This window comes from Narcine bancroftii, chromosome 5, assembly GCF_036971445.1.
Source record: "Narcine bancroftii isolate sNarBan1 chromosome 5, sNarBan1.hap1, whole genome shotgun sequence".
Classification (NCBI taxonomy): Eukaryota; Metazoa; Chordata; class Chondrichthyes; order Torpediniformes; family Narcinidae; genus Narcine; species Narcine bancroftii.
The window spans coordinates 142,670,519-142,689,517 of record NC_091473.1 but is presented as its reverse complement, the minus strand read 5'-3'; the positions used below and the strand labels follow the sequence as shown (position 1 = coordinate 142,689,517).

The 18,999-nt window shown below is 42.2% G+C and overlaps 1 protein-coding gene across 2 annotated transcripts in view; it reads right to left on the bottom strand.

The window, feature by feature from the left end:
* Positions 1-18,999, bottom strand: part of st6galnac3 (ST6 (alpha-N-acetyl-neuraminyl-2,3-beta-galactosyl-1,3)-N-acetylgalactosaminide alpha-2,6-sialyltransferase 3) — a 249,728-nt gene that overhangs the window by 129,302 nt on the left and 101,427 nt on the right. For both annotated transcript variants that reach the window (XM_069939296.1, XM_069939297.1), the window contains one exon: positions 12,886-13,295. In XM_069939296.1, the coding sequence (XP_069795397.1) occupies positions 12,886-13,295 (410 nt within the window). The remainder of the gene's footprint in view (positions 1-12,885; positions 13,296-18,999) is intronic.

The following is an 18,999-nucleotide window of genomic DNA, read 5'->3' as shown; positions in this document are numbered from 1 at the left end:
AGCTGGAAATGGTGCAGAAAAGATTCACAAAAATACTGCAGGACTGACAGGCTTGAATTACAAAGGAGAGGCTTGTTAGACAGGGACTTTTTTTGCCCTGGAGTGTAGGAAGTTGTTGGGGGTGAGGGGAATGAATTTAAGGAAGTTTAGAAAAATCTGAGGGGCGTAGATGTTCAATAGTCATGACCCTTTTTTTTCAGGGTAGAGAATCTAAAATTAGAGAGTATAGATTTAAGGTGACAGTGGGCTGCCTTCTTCACAGAGAAGGTAGTGGGCATATAGAAATGGTAGAAGTGGAGAGAATTGTAACTTTTAATCACAGAAATGCAGGGAGGATTCAGCAAGTACTTGTAACATCTGAAGGAGGAAGAAATATATAACCAATTTTTCAGGCCTGAGCCTTTCTTCAAGGTCAGAGTAAAAAGAAGAGAAGAATGAGCAGGGGAGCAGTACAGAACATCAGATAAAAGGGTTACTTGGACATGGAGAGGAGGAGAAAGGTGAGAATTGATTGTGGGGGGGAGGGTGTGGTTTTGGTTTGTGAAAGCAGAGCTCAGAGAAAGGAGACAGAGGGAAAGAGAGACAGAATTACAGGAAAGGAGACAGGGAAAGTTTGGGGGTGGGGGAGTGGGGGAAAACGGAGAAGTCAATGTTAATGCCATCTGATTGGAGGGTGCCCAGACGGAATATGAGGTGGTGTTCCTCCAATTTGCAGGTGATCTGGTAGTACACAAGACCATGGACAGGCATGTCGGCATGGGAATGGGGCCAGGAATTTAAATGAGTGGCCACTGGGAGATCCACGCAATTGAAGAACAATCTTTCTTTGTCAAGTCCTATGGACAGGTTGAGAGGAAAATGGCCAAGCAAGGACAAATGGGACTGGCTTGGTGGGCATGGACAAATTGTGCCAAAAGAACTGGTTCCATTCTGTAGATCACTATTCTGCTTTTTACACAGAAATCCCGCGATATTGGCGTAAGGAAGACCCGACATTAAGCCGGTTTTGGTCATTCACACTGAACCAAACAAAGCCGCCACAATATTGGGTCAGTGTGTCATTTTACAAAGCAAGTTGGCATTCTGGGAGCAAAAGAGGTAGGACGCGTAACACAACAGTGTCGGCATTTGATGGCATGTTAGACCCACAATTTTCCCCCCAAAAAATGGCTCATAAAATATTCCCCAGTCTTATATGCGAAGTTGAAATTAGGGTGATATTGGTGAGTAATGCCGGCAGTGATCTTCATAAATGTGTGGCACAAATGTTGTTTTTATTAATGCACAACAATTAATAGAATAGCATGGGAGAATCATAGCAGGAATAAAACACAGCTCACAATTAATAAGAGTGTGGGAAAATCTACTGCAATTATTGATCTTTAGCAGTGGTTTTCAAACTTTTTCTTTCTACTCACATCCCACCTTGAGTAATCCCAATGCCACTGGTGCTCTGTGATTAAAAAGGGATTACTTAAGGTGGGATGTAAGTGGGGAAAAAATATCGAGACCATTGCTCTGGACCCAATTGTTACTGAAGTATTTTCCTTGATAAAAATGGTCATTGGGCCACTTCCTCTGGAGTTATGAAACTGTGCACATAACGAATCAATTAGGCACGGTTTCAAACTTTTTCTTTCCACTGTTATGAGCCCAGAGGATCCATAAACCCAGCAGCAATAGATATTCACCAAGACAAATGGTTTCTTAAACAAAAGTTGCTTTTAATTATCTTTAAACATGAAAATAGAATCACACTTTAACTTAGCTAATCGAACTTAGCCCCCTTCAAATTCTAAGCACACGTGTATGTAATGTGTGTGTAAGTTCAGAAAACTTCTTTGGTTCACAGTCCAATCTCACTTCTCATTCCTCCAAGTTCACTGGTTGCAGGCAATTCTTATACTGTGCACATAATTTAACATTTTTAAAGTTCACCAGCCTTTGGTGCTTGAAAGGTAAATGGTTATCGCTCAGGAAGGTTCTTGTTAGTTTTCAGAGAGAGATTTGTTGTATGATGGACACCCACAACTGATTTACTTATAATCAGCCACTTCAGTGTCTTGCTGATGTAACTTGCCCCCTTCAGGGTTCTCCAGATGATAACCTCTTTCTTTCAGGTCACGACAGAGTTCCTTCTTGTTGCTCTTATTCCAAGTGAAACATTAGACAGTCAATCCTCTACTCTTGCATGAGCCATAAGGGGTTTGACCAGGCCATCTTCCAAATGGGCTTTCCATAAGCTTGCCAGATTGTCCTGTTCCAGTCCCAGCTGCTTCTGCTGGCTGTAGCACTGTACAAGTAATCTGTGTGTGTGTGTGTGTGTGTGTGTGTGTGTGTGTGTGTGTGTGTGTGTGTGTGTGTGTGTGTGTGTGTGTGTGTGTGTGTGTGTCTCTCTCTCTCTCTCTCTCTCTCTCTCTCTCTCTCACTGAGAGAAAGCCTATTTGACTCTATGCTTGCAAAACCACATGCCCCTCTTAGAACAACGTTCTCTTCCAGACAATCTGCGGCTCCAACAAGATCTTTCATCTGTTGCCTTTTGTAAACAACAATCCATTAGTGAAGTCTCAAGCGCTCTTCAAAGCTCTTGCAAAAGCTCTGGAGCCGATACGTCTACCGTGGCAGAGCTCCAGTATTTTAAATAAGATCTGTTTTAAAGTGTTTGTATGTAACCTACTCTAACAAACCTTTCCCAATTTATCCCCCAAAAACATATCTATATATTCTGTCACACCACCCACATACATTACTAATTACCGCTATCTATCGTTGGGAGCTGGTGAAAATGAAAAATAGCGTTGGGGGGTTCAGACTGTACAAACTGAGGACAAACCCAGACACCAGCTTGCTCACAGCGCTATGTGACTAAAGACACCTGGGGACACCTGAGAGCTGGGCGGTGGGATCAGTGTTGAGGCTGGTCTTTTATCACAATGTCCCTCCCTAACACGAATCTCCTCTCCCTTAATATCAGAGGGTCTGTCAGTGATTGTCTTAAATACAATCAGTAACTGAGCATTAACACCCTTCCTCTGTAAAGTTCAAGATTCAGTACCTTTTGATACATACTTTATTTTAATCTTATTCATGAATGGTCAAGCCCTATTTTGAAAGGCCCACCCCATTTCTGCTGTCAAAACCATGAATTACGTACTTATGAATTAAATTATTACTCATTTTCCTCCCAGCAACACATCAGAGCTTCACCCACCTAATGAAATGGTGACTCTGGTGGAGGATGCATCACTCTTTCACCACCAGCTCATTTCAGACTTCTGCATTCATGGGAGCAGGCATAGTCGTCCAAGATGGGCTGAGCCTCAAGTGCCTGCCGGGTATTCCCTGGTGAACTACTTGCTGTCAGCCAGTCCGACTCTGCCTTTTACATTTGCTGTATAATTGCAGGTCAATCTGGCTGCCCTAGTGTCAAATCAGTGATGTACTGGGAATAATACCTTGCTGGGTTGGTGCTGGATTCAGCCACACTTTGAGATTGCCTCATACTTCTCCACAAGTGGCCCACAGAAACAGAGAGCATGCTGTGGGCCACCGGGAGAGAGCGCGGCCGTGGGCCACCGGGAGAGAGCGCGGCCGTGGGCCACCGGGAGAGAGCGCGGCCGTGGGCCACCGGGAGAGAGCGCGGCTGTGGGCCACTGGGAGAGAGTAGGGCTGCGGGCCACCGGGAGAAAGCTGGGCAGCGGGCCGCCGGGAGAAAGTGGGACTGCTGTGTTATTAAAAAAATTTTCCCTGGTGTCCTTCTGGCATGTTTTGTCAAAATTTTTAAATGCTTACCCATAAATACACTAAAAATAAATGGTACACATACACATCCTTTCTCGTCATGGTCCCGGAATGCTAGATCACCCTTTTTACACAGACTGAGTTCCAGCATTGTCACCATCTCTAATGCCGGAAAAAAGCCAGGACTCGAATGACGCCCCCCCCCACCCCATCACCCATTCTGGATCCGTGCATTTTACACAGAAAGTGTAGTGTAAAAAAGCCGCAAATATCCTGGAATGAAGTGGCCTATGATTCTGTGACACACGAGATAATTTGTTCTTTTTTTTTAAATATCTTTATTTATATTAAATAATAGATATATGTCAAATACAATGTAGAACATATTTTAATCCCATAATACCCCCTCCTCCATCCTTATTCCACCCCAACCCCCTACTAATCCACCCTAAAAGGAAGAAAAAAATAAAAAAAAGAAAGAAATGGAGAATAGTTAAATATATGGAAAAAATATTTCAAGAATTAGTACGCATCCAATCCATATATGAGCTCCAAACTTTCTCAAAAAAGGAATAATTATTTCAAAAATTATATGTTATCTTCTCTAAAGGAATACATGATCTCATCTCCGCATGCCATCGTTGAATATCCAACCCCAATCTCATTCTTCCAAGTAACCGCTAAACTTTTCCAAGCTACTGCTAAAGCCATCCTCCGAAAAGCAATCTGAGATTTATCTCATTTCAACTCTAAACACAATTATTTCATATCACCCAGTAAAAATATTATAGGGTCTAAATTAATTTTAAATTTAAACGTTACTTCCAGAAATTCTTTAATTTTATTCCAAAAAGGTTTAACTCCCTCACATAACCAAACAGAGTGTTAGAAAGTTCCTATTTCCTTTTGAGATCTAAAGTACAAATCAGAAGGAATATACCTCTTTAAACCTCTTTAATTTTTCAGGAGTTAAATACAATTGATGGATAAAATTATAATGAACTAATCTATATTGCACATTCACAATCTTAGTCATACTGTCTTCACATATTGACATCCAATCTTCCAAGGGGATCATTATCCTCAAATCTCTCTCCCATTTCACCTTTGTCTTATCTACGTCTGGCTTAAAAAATTTTGCCTGCAGTAAGCTATACATATTTGATATAAAACCCTTCCTAGTTCCATCAATAATCAAAATCTCAAATTTAGATTTTATCGGAAGACACAAAGTATGCCCAAAATTTTCTAACCATAAATGTTTAACCTGATAATATGTACAAAAGTTACTCAAAGATACATTATACTTCTCTCTCGTTGAAAAGAAATAAAATGTCCTGCTTCATAGCAGTCTTCTACTAATTTCACACCTTTTTGTTCCCATAATCTCAATAATTGATTGTCAACTGTGAATGGTAAAAGTTTATTTTGAAATAAAAGCATCTTAGCTGAAACTCTTCCTTCTGTACCAATCGACCTACTGATGGTAATTTCTTTGGATGCTGAAAAGGCCTTTGATAGAGTTGAATGGGGATTTTGTTCAAAGTTTTGGAAAAAAATTAAATTTGAGCCTCTTTTCATTGGTTGGGTTTAGGCTTTGTATCAAAAGCCTACAGTGAGAGTAGTGACGAATGGACAGATGTCTTCACCTTCTAAGTTAACCAAATCAATTAGACACGGATGTCCTTTGTCACCAGCTTTGTTTGCTTTGGTTATTGAACCTTTGGCACAGATGATTAGGCAAGACAACATGATAAAAGGGATTAAAGTGAATGCAAATAAGTATAAAATAAATTTATTTGCAGATGATGTATTGATATATTTGACTCATCATTTACAATCCTTGGTGAACTTGCATGAATATTTGCCACATTATGGGGCGTTATTTGGATATAAGGCTAATTGGGAGAAGAGTGAAATTATGCCATTGATGGAGGTGGATTATTCGTTATGTAGACAGATTGTGAAGTTTAGATGGTCTAACCAAATTAAATATTTGTGTATTATTATTGATAATAATTATAATAATCTATATGCATTGAATTATTGATCATTATTGGCTAAAATTAAAAATGATTTAAATAGATGGAAGGACTTACCTATAACGTTAATAAGAAGAGTTAATTGCATAAAAATGAATGTCTTTAATTTGTTTCAATCTCTTCCATATAAGGTACCTTATAAGTTTTTTAAAGATATTAATCCTTCGATAAGAAAGTTTTTGTGGAAAGACAAAATAGTGAGAGTCTCACTACAAGAGTTAATGTGGAAATATGCATTAGGTTATTTACAATTACCTAATTTTCAATATTATTATGAAATAGCTCAATTAAAATTTATAAATAGAATTTTTCAAGTGGATACTCCTTTGATTTGGGCAACCATTGAATTACATTAGATTGGTGAAAAGAGGATGGATCAATTTATTTAACGATGAAATTCTCAGTTATTACGTAGGTATAATTTACTGATGTTGAAACATTTGCTTGAGTTATGGACGAATAAAAAAGAACAGGTAATTTGCTGTTGATTGGTTCTGCTATTTTCTGGAATGCTGCTACATTTTACATATGCATCTGATTGACCTGAAAGTTTCCAGTAAATCAACTTCATTGAGCCCCTCACTGATCAAAACAACACACAATGTACAAAATTTCACCTCATCCTCCTCTCCAGTTCCTTCACAAATTATCTACACCCTTTGATCTTTGTGTCAGTGGAACAGCTTTAGCTGTTTCTAGGAAGTGCATAGCCATTACTTGGAAATCAAATATGGATTTCGAAATGGAGAGGTAGCGTGCTGAATTGCACTCTTGTATTCCACTTGAGAAAAAACTTATAATTTACAAATAAATATCATTTATTTTGGAAAAAATGGAGCTCATACTTACATTGTGTTGGTTAGAACATCTGAAGCACTCTCTGAAACCTTGTCACACTGGTAAACCCTTGGCTCCAGTATTATGTGTAATGAGATGGGGTTTTTTGGCATTCTCCTTTTTTTTTTTTCTTTTTCCTTTTTTTGTAAGGTTGGGTGGGTGGGTGGGGATGGGGAGGAAAGGAAGGATCAGGTTACATTTATAAATACACTACAGCCCTTCTGGTCTGTGCCAACCATTATTCCATGAGACCATTGACCTGTTCCCATTCCATAACCCTCCAGACCTCTCCCATCCATGTATCTATCCAATCTATTCTTAACACTCAAAATTGAGCTGCATTCACCACATCAGAGGGCAGCTCATTCCAACTCCCACCACTCTCTGAGTGAAGGAGTTTTCCCTAATGTTCCCCCTAAACCCTTACAGCTTAAAACTATGACCTCTCGTATTTATCTTCCCTAATCTGTGGAAAAAGCCTACTTGCATCCACACTGTCGAAACCTCTCATAATCTTGTAAACCTCCATCAAATCTCCCCTCATTCTTCTTCATTCCAAGGAATAAAGTCCTAACCTGTTTAATCTTTCCCTGCAACTCAACTCCTGAAGACCTGGCAACATCCTAGTAAATCTTCTCTGTACTCTTATTGATATCTTTCCTGTAGTTAGGCTCCCAGAACTGCACACAATATTCCAAATTTGACCTCACCAACATCTTAAACAACTTCAACATAACATTCCAACTCCTGTGCTCCATATTTTGATTTATAAAGACTAAAATGCCAAAAGCTTTCTTTACAACCCTGTCCACCTGTGACACCACCTTCAGGGAAGAATTTATCTGTATTCACAGATCTCTTTGCTCCTCCGCACTCCCCAGTGCCCCACCATTTACTGTGTATGTCTGACCTTGGTTTGCCCTTCCAAAATGCATCACCTCACACCGTCTGCATTAAACTCCATCTGCCATTTTTTGGCCCATTTTCTCAGTTGGTCTGCAGGCTTTTAAAATCTTCCTCACTGTCCACAACACCTCCTATCTTTGTGTTATCAGCAAACCTGGTGATCCAATTTCCCACATTATTATCCAGATCACTGATATATACAACAAACAACAACGGTCCCAACACAGATCCATGAGGCCCACCATGAATCACAGACCTCCAGTCTGAGAAGGCATTATTCACTCCCACTCTCTATGTTCTCCCGCACGGCCAATTCCAAATCCACTTTACAACCTCTCCATGGAGACCTAGTGTCTGAACCTTCTAAACTGACCTCCCATGTGGGACCTTGTCAAAGGCCTTACTGAAGTCCATGTAGACAACATCCACAGCCCTTCTCCCATCTACCTTCTTGGTAGGCTCCTTGAAAGACTAAAAGAATTGTTACACATGACCTACCGCGCACAAATTTATGCTAACTGTTGTTAATCAGCCCATGACTGTCCAAATACCTGAACCTCCTATCTCTCAGGACTCCTCCCAATAATTTACCTACTACTGACGTCAGGCTCACCGGCTTATAATTTTGGAGCCTGACGTCAGTAGTAGGTAAATTATTGGGAGGAGTTCTGAAAGATAGGAGATATAGGTATTGTTTATTTTTTTGGAGCCTTTTTTGAACAGGAAAACATGAGCTACCTTCCAATCCTCTGGCACCTCACCCATGGCTAAGGACATTTGAATATATCAGCCAGGCCCCCTGCAATTTCTCCACGTCTCCCTCTAGGTCCAAGGTCATATCTGGCTCGGGGGGTGGGGGGGGGTTATCTACCTTGAGGCAGCAAGCACCTCCTCCTCCTTAATCTCCATTTGTTCCATGACTCTTCTGTTTGTTTCTCTTCCTTCCTTATGGCACTATGCCAGTTTCCTGAGTAAATACTGATACAAAAAAAAACTGTTTAAGATCTCCTCCATGACGTGAGGTTCCACACAGAGTTCTTCCCACCTTATCAACATGTGCAGCATCTGTGGACCTGGACTCCAAGACCTCTCTGTTCCTCCACACTGTCGAGAATCTTCCTGTTAATGTTTTTTCCTAAATATTTTTTTTAAATTATAGCAGTAGAAGGCTCTTCTGACTCTTGAGACCTGCACCACCCTATTACACCCATTTAACCTTCCAACCCTGTAGGTTTGATGGAAGGTGGGAAGAAACCAGAGGGCCCTGAGCAAACCCACCCGGCCACGGGGAGAACGATAAGAAATGTTTTGAAAGCAAAACAGTGCAGATCCTGGAAAACCGAAATTAAAACAGAAAATGCTAGAAACTGAAATAAAAATGGATAATTCTGGAAATGCTCGGCAGGTCCGGTAGCAGCTGCATTAACGTTTCTGGTTCATGGTCGCTTGTGACTATTTTATCACGATGTTCACAGTAAAGTATGGCAGTGCAAGATGAGGTAAGTGGGTGCTGAGATTCATTTGGGGTTCAGAGTCCAGACACAAGGAATGGATAACTAAAGGATTTATTAACACCGAAACAAACAGGCTGGCTACCGCAGGAACACAGTGGCAGATCAGGAGCAAATAACAGCATGAAGCAAAGTCGTTAGCAATTTACAAGCAGTTGGACCTCACCCCAGCAGCAGAATGCAATCAGAAACAGTTCCAGGAGAGAGGAGAGAGGAGAGGGGAAAACAACTGGCTTCCAACTCCGGACTACACCCGTAAGGAAAGGGGGATTCCAAATATGAAGGGTACCCTACACGTGGTCTACCTGCAAGGGTATAACCCTCTCCTATACACCTGATCATTGGGAGCACGGCTACAGCACCAGTATTGGCTGCGTCTTCAGTGATACCCTGGTTAGCTTAAGGGGTTTCTAGTCCCTTACCCCCTGCGACCTCACGGCAAAGAGAAAGTGAGATGCTGCAATTTTATAACAGCAGGGGCTGTGAGTGCATGCTCTGGCTGGTGGGCTCACACCTGAATGGCAGGCTGGCGAGGCTGGGCGGTGTCTCGATGTTGACGGACAGCTGAATGTGGCTTCAGACATAACAGGAAATGGTGACTATCTCTGCAACAGTGGGTATTTACAGATGGATCAGATTCAGATTTATTGTCAGAGTTTATACATGACATCACATACAACCCTGAGATTCCCATCTGAGATGGGAAAAAAAATAGTGGAGTTCAAAGTGGCAAAGGTAGCAGTCTCTGATGTGTCAATCTGTGTTTTACAACTCTAATCGAAAGTTCATCATCCCAAGCAATCCATGGATCCTGATACATTCATCTTTATAACACCAATCCTTCTTTACTGCATGCTGAAGTGACTTCTTATCTGATTGACAAACATTAGTCAAATCATCTACCTGCTCTTTTTAAAAACTGAATTACGGGTTTCCAAAGAGAAAGTTTTAAAAACTTTATTATAACTCAAATGACCATTTTGCTTGCAGTAGTGTCCTACTGATGGTGTGGAGTGGGAAAGCGGAGAGCAGAGACACAGTGCTGCTCTAAAGGATTCAACCATGCAGTCTTAACGTTGACGTATAGTCATTAAATGGCCTGCAAGAGGAGGTGGTGATGTTTTTAAATGAAAATCCTGCCACCATGGGTCTGGATGGCGGTGACTGTGCTCGGAGGGGGACTCCAGGACCAGTGGACTGGTGCAAGGTACCGAGGAGCTTAGTGGTTGATGTACTCCCACAGGCTGTGAGCGACTTGTGGTCGGGGAACCTGTTCTTACTGTGAGGTGCTGAAGACTGGCTCATGGGGACCAGGTATCAGAGTCGGGTTTCCAGAGGGTGCTGTGGTCAAGAAGGGCTCCCTAAGGGGCTCAGGCATTGAAGAAATTCTAACATCTCTGTTCTAAGTGGACGCCCTTCAATCCTTAAGTGTGCCCTCTTGTCTTGGTCTCTCCCGCCATGTGAACCAACCTTTCAACATCTACTTTGACCATGTCTTTCAACATTTGAAAAGTTTTAGTGAGATTCCTCTTCATTCCCCTAAATTCCAATGAGTACAGGCCAAGAGCTGTAATTTGAAATTTTTGATTTTTGTGTCATTCTAATAAATCTCTCTTTCTAGCCTCTCCAAGGCTGTTAAATAACTACAGCATAAAGATAGAGTACGGCCAGTTATAGGCAGAAAATATGTCATTTTGTAGAAGGTGAAGGAATAGCCGAGGATCCTTTGGTAAAAGAATTGCAACATAGATTTAAGTTAGTGATTCCCAAAGTGGGCCCTGCCGCTCCCCACCGTGCGTGGTGGAAAGATCCAAGGGGGTGGTGAGGGAAAAGGGGATGTTCCGATCTTCAGTCTTGTTATCGTTCAGTCTGCTGCAAAGCTTCATGAAGAAGCAACTTTCATGGCGAGACTCGAGATGGCCTTGGTGAACAAAATAAATGGCGACAAGGCGTTCTCATAAGAGCTGGTCTCGGTGGCCGCCATGTTGTACTGGCGTCACTACCCCCCCCGCCCCCCGCTTAGCACTGCCACTCCCTTCTGTAGATGACACTTTCCGTATCTTTCCCATTTTCCAATTTCAAAATATGTCATCTTCTAAGAAACGTATGGTTCGATACTCCGAATTACAATCTTATCACTCCAATAAACCAAACTTCGTAATTGCAGCTTTATGTAGCCTTCAATTAGTTGATATAAACATATAACTTTGCATCAAGATTTTCACAATGAAAGATCAAAGCATTCGATTATATTTAAAGACTTAACGATATAAGAAATGATTTAAACTGATAAGATGACGAATTCAAAGAAAAGTATTTTGAGAGCTTGCGTCTCCCTCCATGGTCCTCCGAAGAATGAATGCAAACTCCGAGTCTCCAAATATTAACTATGAAAACTCTGCATAAAGCAATCTTTCTTGAAAGGAAAGTCATATAATTAATTAAAGTAAAAACACTCAAAGTTTTAACCTTTACACCCCACACTCCCCCACCACCATGAGGGGGGCGGGGCACTCAGGATATGGAAGTGTGTGACCAATTAAGTGACCATATGTTCCCATACTCCGGAGCAGACTCTGCCTGAGAAGCCATATCCCTGAGCAAACAGCATGCCGTTGTGTAAGTCCCCTCGTGAGCTGCTGGAATAATTCATGGAAAACAGGAAGAGAATAAGGATGGCATGGTTGGCGTAGTAGTTAGTGCAATTCCTTTACAGTGTCAACAATCAGGACGGGGTTTCAAACCCTGTCTGTAAGGAGTTTGTACATTTTACCCTTGTCTGCATGGGTTTTCCCCGGGGGCTCTGGTTTCCTCCCACCATTCAAAACTGGTCAATAGGGTGTAATTGGGCGGCATGGGCTTGTGGGCCGAAATGCCCTTGTTACCGTGCTGTATGTCCATATGTAAATTTATAAACCCAGCCAACGCTTCAACCAACTTCGAACCATTTGGGGGAAATGTTCCTTGCACCCTGTGCATAGCTTTGACAACTGTTTATAAATCCAAGTTAAAATGGGAAAAAGATTTGTCTATATCTATTTCTCAGGTTGACTGGATGACTATATGTGAGGCTAGTATGACTAATTTAGTGAATGTAAGATATAGATTAGTTCATTATAATTTTATACATCGGAAATATAAGTTTATTTCTTCTGATTTATGTTTTAGATATCATAAGCAAGATGGTTCTTTTTTGCATTCTACTTGGTTATGTGAAACAGTGCGACCTTTTTGGAATAGAATTAAGAAACTTTTAGGTTTTATTTAAATTTAAAATTTCGCTTGATCCTATGGTATCTTTATTGGGTTATATTGAGTTGGAATTAAAATTAGATAAGTTTCAAATTGCTTTTTTGAGATTGGCATTAGCAGTGTCAAGAAAATGTTTGGCAATTACTTGGAAAAATTAGACTGATTTAAGTATTCAATTATGGCATTTGGAAATGAGGTCGTATCCTATTGGGAAATATATCGTATAATTTACGTAACAATTATTAAAGTTTTTCCCCATGGTTGGTGGGGAGGCACTAAAACCATGGCAGTACGTGATGATTGTTATACAAGTTGATCTCCTTTTCATCTTCTATTCTTTCCTCTTTTCTTTTGGGGTAGCATAAAGGGGGGTTGGGAGGGGCGGGGGATTAGGGTTGGGGGGGGCTTGGGGATTATAGGGGATAAATATTATGTATCTACGTATTTTAACTTTGATTGTATTTTGATCAATAAATAAAATTTTTAAAAAACAAAGGTATAGTGGCAATGTTATAATATTTCCTGCTGTAAGCATTTTCCCATATATTATCTGTTATTTGTAGCAGGGTTGGGTCACCCTTGGATGAACCGCCTACCTGTCTTTTCCCGTCTCCTGCTTGAAGAGTCTATCACAGTACTTCATCCGTTCCTCTGTGGTCAGGTAGATCTTGGCCTGGGGGAACTTTCTGGCCAGCTTCCGCAACTCATTATATGTGGCCCCTCGCCCGTCCTGCCGCATATTCCGATAGGGTCCCCAGATCACGTAGGTGGTCTCATTGCCCTCGCCAAAGTAATGCAGCTGCTTTTGCTGTAGGAGTGGGACGCTGGTGTGGGACACCACCCTGACAGTGGTCCTGGTGCCAACGTCGGTCTCAAACCCCAGCGAGGGTGCGTTGTTCATTCTCCACACACAGGTCGACTGGTCAATCAGCTTGCCGGCCTTCTGGCCGAGCATTTGTCCAGAGCTGGACACAATGCTGCAAAGGTCACAGTGAAGGCGAAGAGGCTGTGTGAGTAAGAAAGAGAGACTTGAATCAATATTCCACAATCTCAGGATGTCCCAGAGTGTTTGCGACCCAAAAAAAAAGGACATCTTATTCACTCTGGTAATTTTAAAATTTAAATTTAATTTTAAATGTTTAAATTTAGACATACAGCATGATAACAGTCCCTTCTGTCCCACAAACCCATGCCACCCAATTACACCCGAAGGATCTTCAACTCCAGGTACGTTTTAAAGGGAGGAAAACAGAGAGAACATGCAAACTCCTTACAGAAAGCGTCGGATATGAACCTGTGGCATGATTAATGACCGCCCGCAGACACAAAGTAAGTGGCCAAAGGCTTTATTAACCAGAAAACCTTGGCCTGCCTCTACATGCTGCTGGCTCATGTCCAAGGCAGGTATGGAGGGAGGAGACTGGGGTTCTCAGCCTTTATTAGGGATCTTATGGGGACGAGCAAAAGGGACGGAAGGCAGGCCAGCCTGCCTAGTCCAGTGAGGTCATGCCTATAATACCACGTTCCACCACAAAACCCAAATTGCTGGCCTGTAATGGCATTGTGCTAACCGCCACGCTAATCATGGATAAGGAGGAATTATTTCCAATGTTAAAAGTTCAGCAACAAGAGAACATGGATTGAAGGTATAAGAACCAGAGGAGAGCTGATAAGAAAATACCCTTTGTAAATTGCTGTGTGAAGGCAAATTAATACTTATTAATGCAAAAATAAATGAAATGTGTGGGGAGAAGCTTGATGAAAGGGCAGGCATTTGTTCTTTCAAAGGGTTGGCACAGAATTTCTGGACTGAATGGCCTGCATCTGTGATCTACTGCTCCCTGATTTTGTGACTGATTTACACTACCTGGAAAAGTGCTTCCTGTCTTGATGCCTGTACAATGCCCCATACAAATGTGCTGGAGAAACTCAACGGGTCACGGTCTGCAGATTTCCTTGTTTAACTCACAATGACAATACCCCTTGCTCCGGGCTCCCCCACCAGAGCAAAGTACTCCCGTCCGTCAGATCCTTTCATTTCACCTTCCGTTCTACAAAGAATCACCCATGTGAAGTTCCGAAACCCAGAAGCTCAATCAGCACGGATTGATATTTCACAAAGGGGTCTCTGGCAGAGAACTTTTAACTCACCTTTTTCTGGCTGACCAGCGTTTTAACAGCCAGAAATACAAAATTTCCTCATTTATGCTCCAACTTCATTGAAAAGTATAATTTGTAATTGTATTTTACAGTGAGATTTCTTTGCTTCCCTAGACTAATGCAAGAACTACTTCTGTCTAACAGACCTGTGCAGAATGTGACAAGCCATACATCATTCTATTTACCCGCCACTTTTCCACAGTCCCTAATGTGTGAGCACCAACATTTCTACGTTTCACTGAAAATGCTGACAGAAATAAGCACTTACAGATCATCATCTAGCATCTGTGGGAAATCATTGATCCTGTATTCAATTATGATGAATGACTCACTAAAATCAGAACCCGAGGAGATCAAACCTCTGACCTGACTTTATTGCTTTGACTGGAAAAACACAAAGCAAACTATTTACACACACAAATAAATGGAAGACTCAGCTATTTCCTGTTTACAAAAAATTGGTCAAATCTAATCGCATTGTTACGATTACCCCAAAACCCAGCAGCAATAGATATTCACCAAGACAAAGGGCTACTTAAACAAAAGTTGCTTCTAATGATCTTTAAACATGAAAACAGAATCACACTTTAACTTATCACTATTGACTTAACTAACCTAACTTAACCCCCTTCTAAGCGCACGTGTATGTAATGAGTGTGTCTTCAGAAACGTTCTTTGATTCACAGTCCAATCTCACTTCTCATTTCTCCAAGTTGACTGGTTGCAGGCAATTCTTATACTGTGCACAGAATTTAACATTTATAAAGTTCAGCAGGCTTTGGTCCTTGAAAGGTGAATGGTTACCACTCAGGAAGGTTCTTATTGGTTTAGAGAAAGATTTGTTGTTCGAGGACATCCACAACTGAATTCTTTTTAATCAGCCACTCCAGTGTCTTGCTGACGAAACCTGCCCCCTTCAGGGTTCTCCAGATGATAACCTCTTTCTTTCAGTTCACCACAGAGTTCCTTTTTGTTTCCCTTATTCCAAGTGAAACATTAGACAGCCAGTCCTCTCCTCTTGCATGACCCACAAGGGCTTTGACCAGGCTGAATCAAGCACTTACATCCCATCTTCCACATGGGGTTTTCCTCAAGCTTCCGCAGCTTGTCCTGTTCCAGTCCCAGCTGCTGTTACTGGCTGTAACACAATAGAAGTGATCTCTTTCTCTCTCTCTCTCTCTTTCTCTAAGAGAAAGCATGTTTGACTCTCTCTGCTTGCAAAACCACATGACCCTCTTAGAACACCTCCAGACAATCTGTGGCTCCGACAAGCTCTTGCATCTGCTAAGCAACAATCCATTAGTGAAGTCTCTTGGACACGCTCCAAAGCTCTTGCAAAAGTTGTGGAGCTGATATGTCTAGCATTAACAGAGCTCCAGTATTTCAAATTAAAATCTGTTTTAAAGTGGTTGTATGTAACCTACTCTAACAAACCTTTCCCAATTTACTTCCCAAAAACATATCCATATACACTGCCGCAGCACTGACAAGACCACTCAGGTCCCTCTGCAAAGTGATGGTTGTTGACACTGACTGTGCTATCAAGAGGCCCTTACTCACGAATAACCTGCTCTCTCATGGCCCATTTGGATTTCACCTGGTCCACACAGCTGCGGATTTCGCCGTAGGCTTCAGACCAGCAAGGATGAGGAGGTGAGGGGTGAGTGAGATCAAGGTGACATTTGAAAAGGCCCAGTCTCAAAGAACCTCAGGCCACCAGCTGCCAACATGTTAAAACACCCACCCGACCCGAGTCACACCTACCAAAGGGAAAAAAAATATGAATTTGAAAATGATCTCCAGCAGATTTGAGCACTGTTTCTGTTTAAAACAAAGGATACAAAAATATCAAAGCCAAAACAAGAGGGTGGTCAACATCATAAAGGACCCCCTCACACCCTGGCCACGTCCTCTTCTCACTGCTACCATCACACCATAGGTGAAGAAGCGCACAGAAACTCCACATTCAAGAACAGCTTCTTCCCAAGAGGGCGGCCAACATCATAAAGGACCCCCTCGCACCCTGGCCACGTCCTCTTCTCACTGCTACCTTCACACCATAGGTGAAGAAGCCCACAGAAACTCCACATTCAAGAACAGCTCCTTCCCAAGAGGGCGGCCAACATCATAAAGGACCCCCTTGCACCCTGGCCACGTCCTCTTCTCACTGCTACCTTCACACCATAGGTGAAGAAGCCCACAGAAACTCCACATTCAAGAACAGCTTCGTCCCAAGAGGACGGCCAACATCATAAAGGACCCCCTCGCACCCTGGCCACGTCCTCTTCTCACCGCTACCTTCACACCATAGGTGAAGAAGCCCACAGAAACTCCACATTCAAGAACAGCTTCTTCCCAAGAGGGCGGCCAACATCATAAAGGACCCCCTCGCACCCTGGCCACGTCCTCTTCTCACTGCTACCTTCACACCATAGGTGAAGAAGCCCACAGAAACTCCACATTCAAGAACAGCTCCTTCCCAAGAGGGCGGCCAACATCATAAAGGACCCCCTTGCACCCTGGCCACGTCCTCTTCTCACTGCTACCTTCACACCATAGGTGAAGAAGCCCACAGAAACTCCACATTCAAGAACAGCTTCTTCCCAAGAGGGCGGCCAACATCATATAGGACCCCCTCGCACCCTGGCCACGTCCTCTTCTCACTGCTACCTTCACACCATAGGTGAAGAAGCCCACAGAAACTCCACATTCAAGAACAGCTTCTTCCCAAGAGGGCGGCCAACATCATAAAGGACCCCCTCGCACCCTGGTCACGTCCTCTTCTCACTGCTACCTTCACACCATAGGTGAAGAAGCCCACAGAAACTCCACATTCAAGAACAGCTTCTTCCCAAGAGGGCGGCCAACATCATAAAGGACCCCCTCGCACCCTGGCCACGTCCTCTTCTCACTGCTACCTTCACACCATAGGTGAAGAAGCCCACAGAAACTCCACATTCAAGAACAGCTTCTTCCCAAGAGGGCGGCCAACATCATAAAGGACCCCCTCACACCCTGGCCACGTCCTCTTCTCACTGCTACCTTCACACCATAATTGACCTACAACTCCCAGTTGAAACCGGATCCTCTGGGGAAAACCCACGCAGACATGGGGAGAACGCACAAACTCCTTACCGAGAGTGCAGGACCCGATCGGTGGAGCTGTAAGGAATTGCAAGAACTGCCTCACCAACAGTGCCGCCTCTGCATGACTACTATTTACTAATGACCAACACTATGTTCTTCACATGTGTACAGTTTACATAATGCTCACAATCCCACACTTCATAAACCTGGGAACCAATTATCAGTCCACACTTGTCAACCCCACCCCATCCACAATGCACCAAACCTGCCAACCCCCATCCTCAAGCCTGCTCCTCCCAACCTGTTCAACACCTCCCACACACACTGTTCTCTCCATTCACTTTGTTCGCATGTTAGCCTGTTATCAGTCCCTGATTTTTCCCGTTCTATTCCTGAAAACACACATGCATGCCTGCGAGGCACTGCCTCAAGAAGGTGGCCAACATCATAAAGGACCCCCTAGCACCCTGGCCACATCCTCTTCTCACTGCTACCTTCATGCAAAAGGTAAAAAAGCCCAAAGTCCAGCAACCTTAAGAACAGTTTTTTTCCAACATTCAACAACTCTTTTGAATCTTCTCACACTACTCTAACACTGGTGCGGAGAAAAATGGGGAGAGATTTGATGGAGGTATCCAGAATTATGGTGGGTATAGATAGAGTAAGGTTAAAAACACTGCTGGATAAACTTAGCAGGTCAAATAGTGCACTTTATATAGCAAAGATAAAGATACATAACCCATGTTTCATGCTTGAGCCCTTCATCAAGGTACGGACAAAATGTAGGCAGGTGCCCAAACAAAATGAATATATGTTTTTTCCACTGTTAGTTGAGATACAAACCAGAGGTCGTGGGTTAAAGGTGAAAGGGAAAAAAAAGTTTAAGGAGAACATCAGGGGGAAATTTCTTTACATAGAATGGGAGAGTGTAGAACGAGCTGCCAGTTGAGGTGGTGAATCCGGACTCAATTTTAACATTTTAGAAAAATTTGGACAGGGGTAGGAAAGGTATGGAGAGATGTGGAGTGGGTGAGGTCAGTGGAACGAAGCACACACGTTTTTTTTTTGAAAATTTTATTTATCACTTGTATCAATACCAATAATTATTCATTTATTTACAGATAATACAATACTATTCAATACGATAGAAAAAAATTCAGATGATAGAAAATATTTTTCCCCCAAAACCCCCCTCTCCAAGGAGGAAAAGAAAAGGAAAGCAAACACTTAGACTATATATTAATCACTATTCATATTCTACTGATATAACCACCGTATCTCTTGATACTGATTGAGAGGAGTGGGTGAAGTGGATGAGTTTTATTAACAAATCTTATAAAAAAATTCCCAATCTGATTCCTTAAATTATAATTGTTTTTCTAATGGTATAGTTTTGTTTTTCCGTGTTCCATCTGTCCATCATTATAAATGTTTCTATTTTCCACGTCACTGCTACACATTTT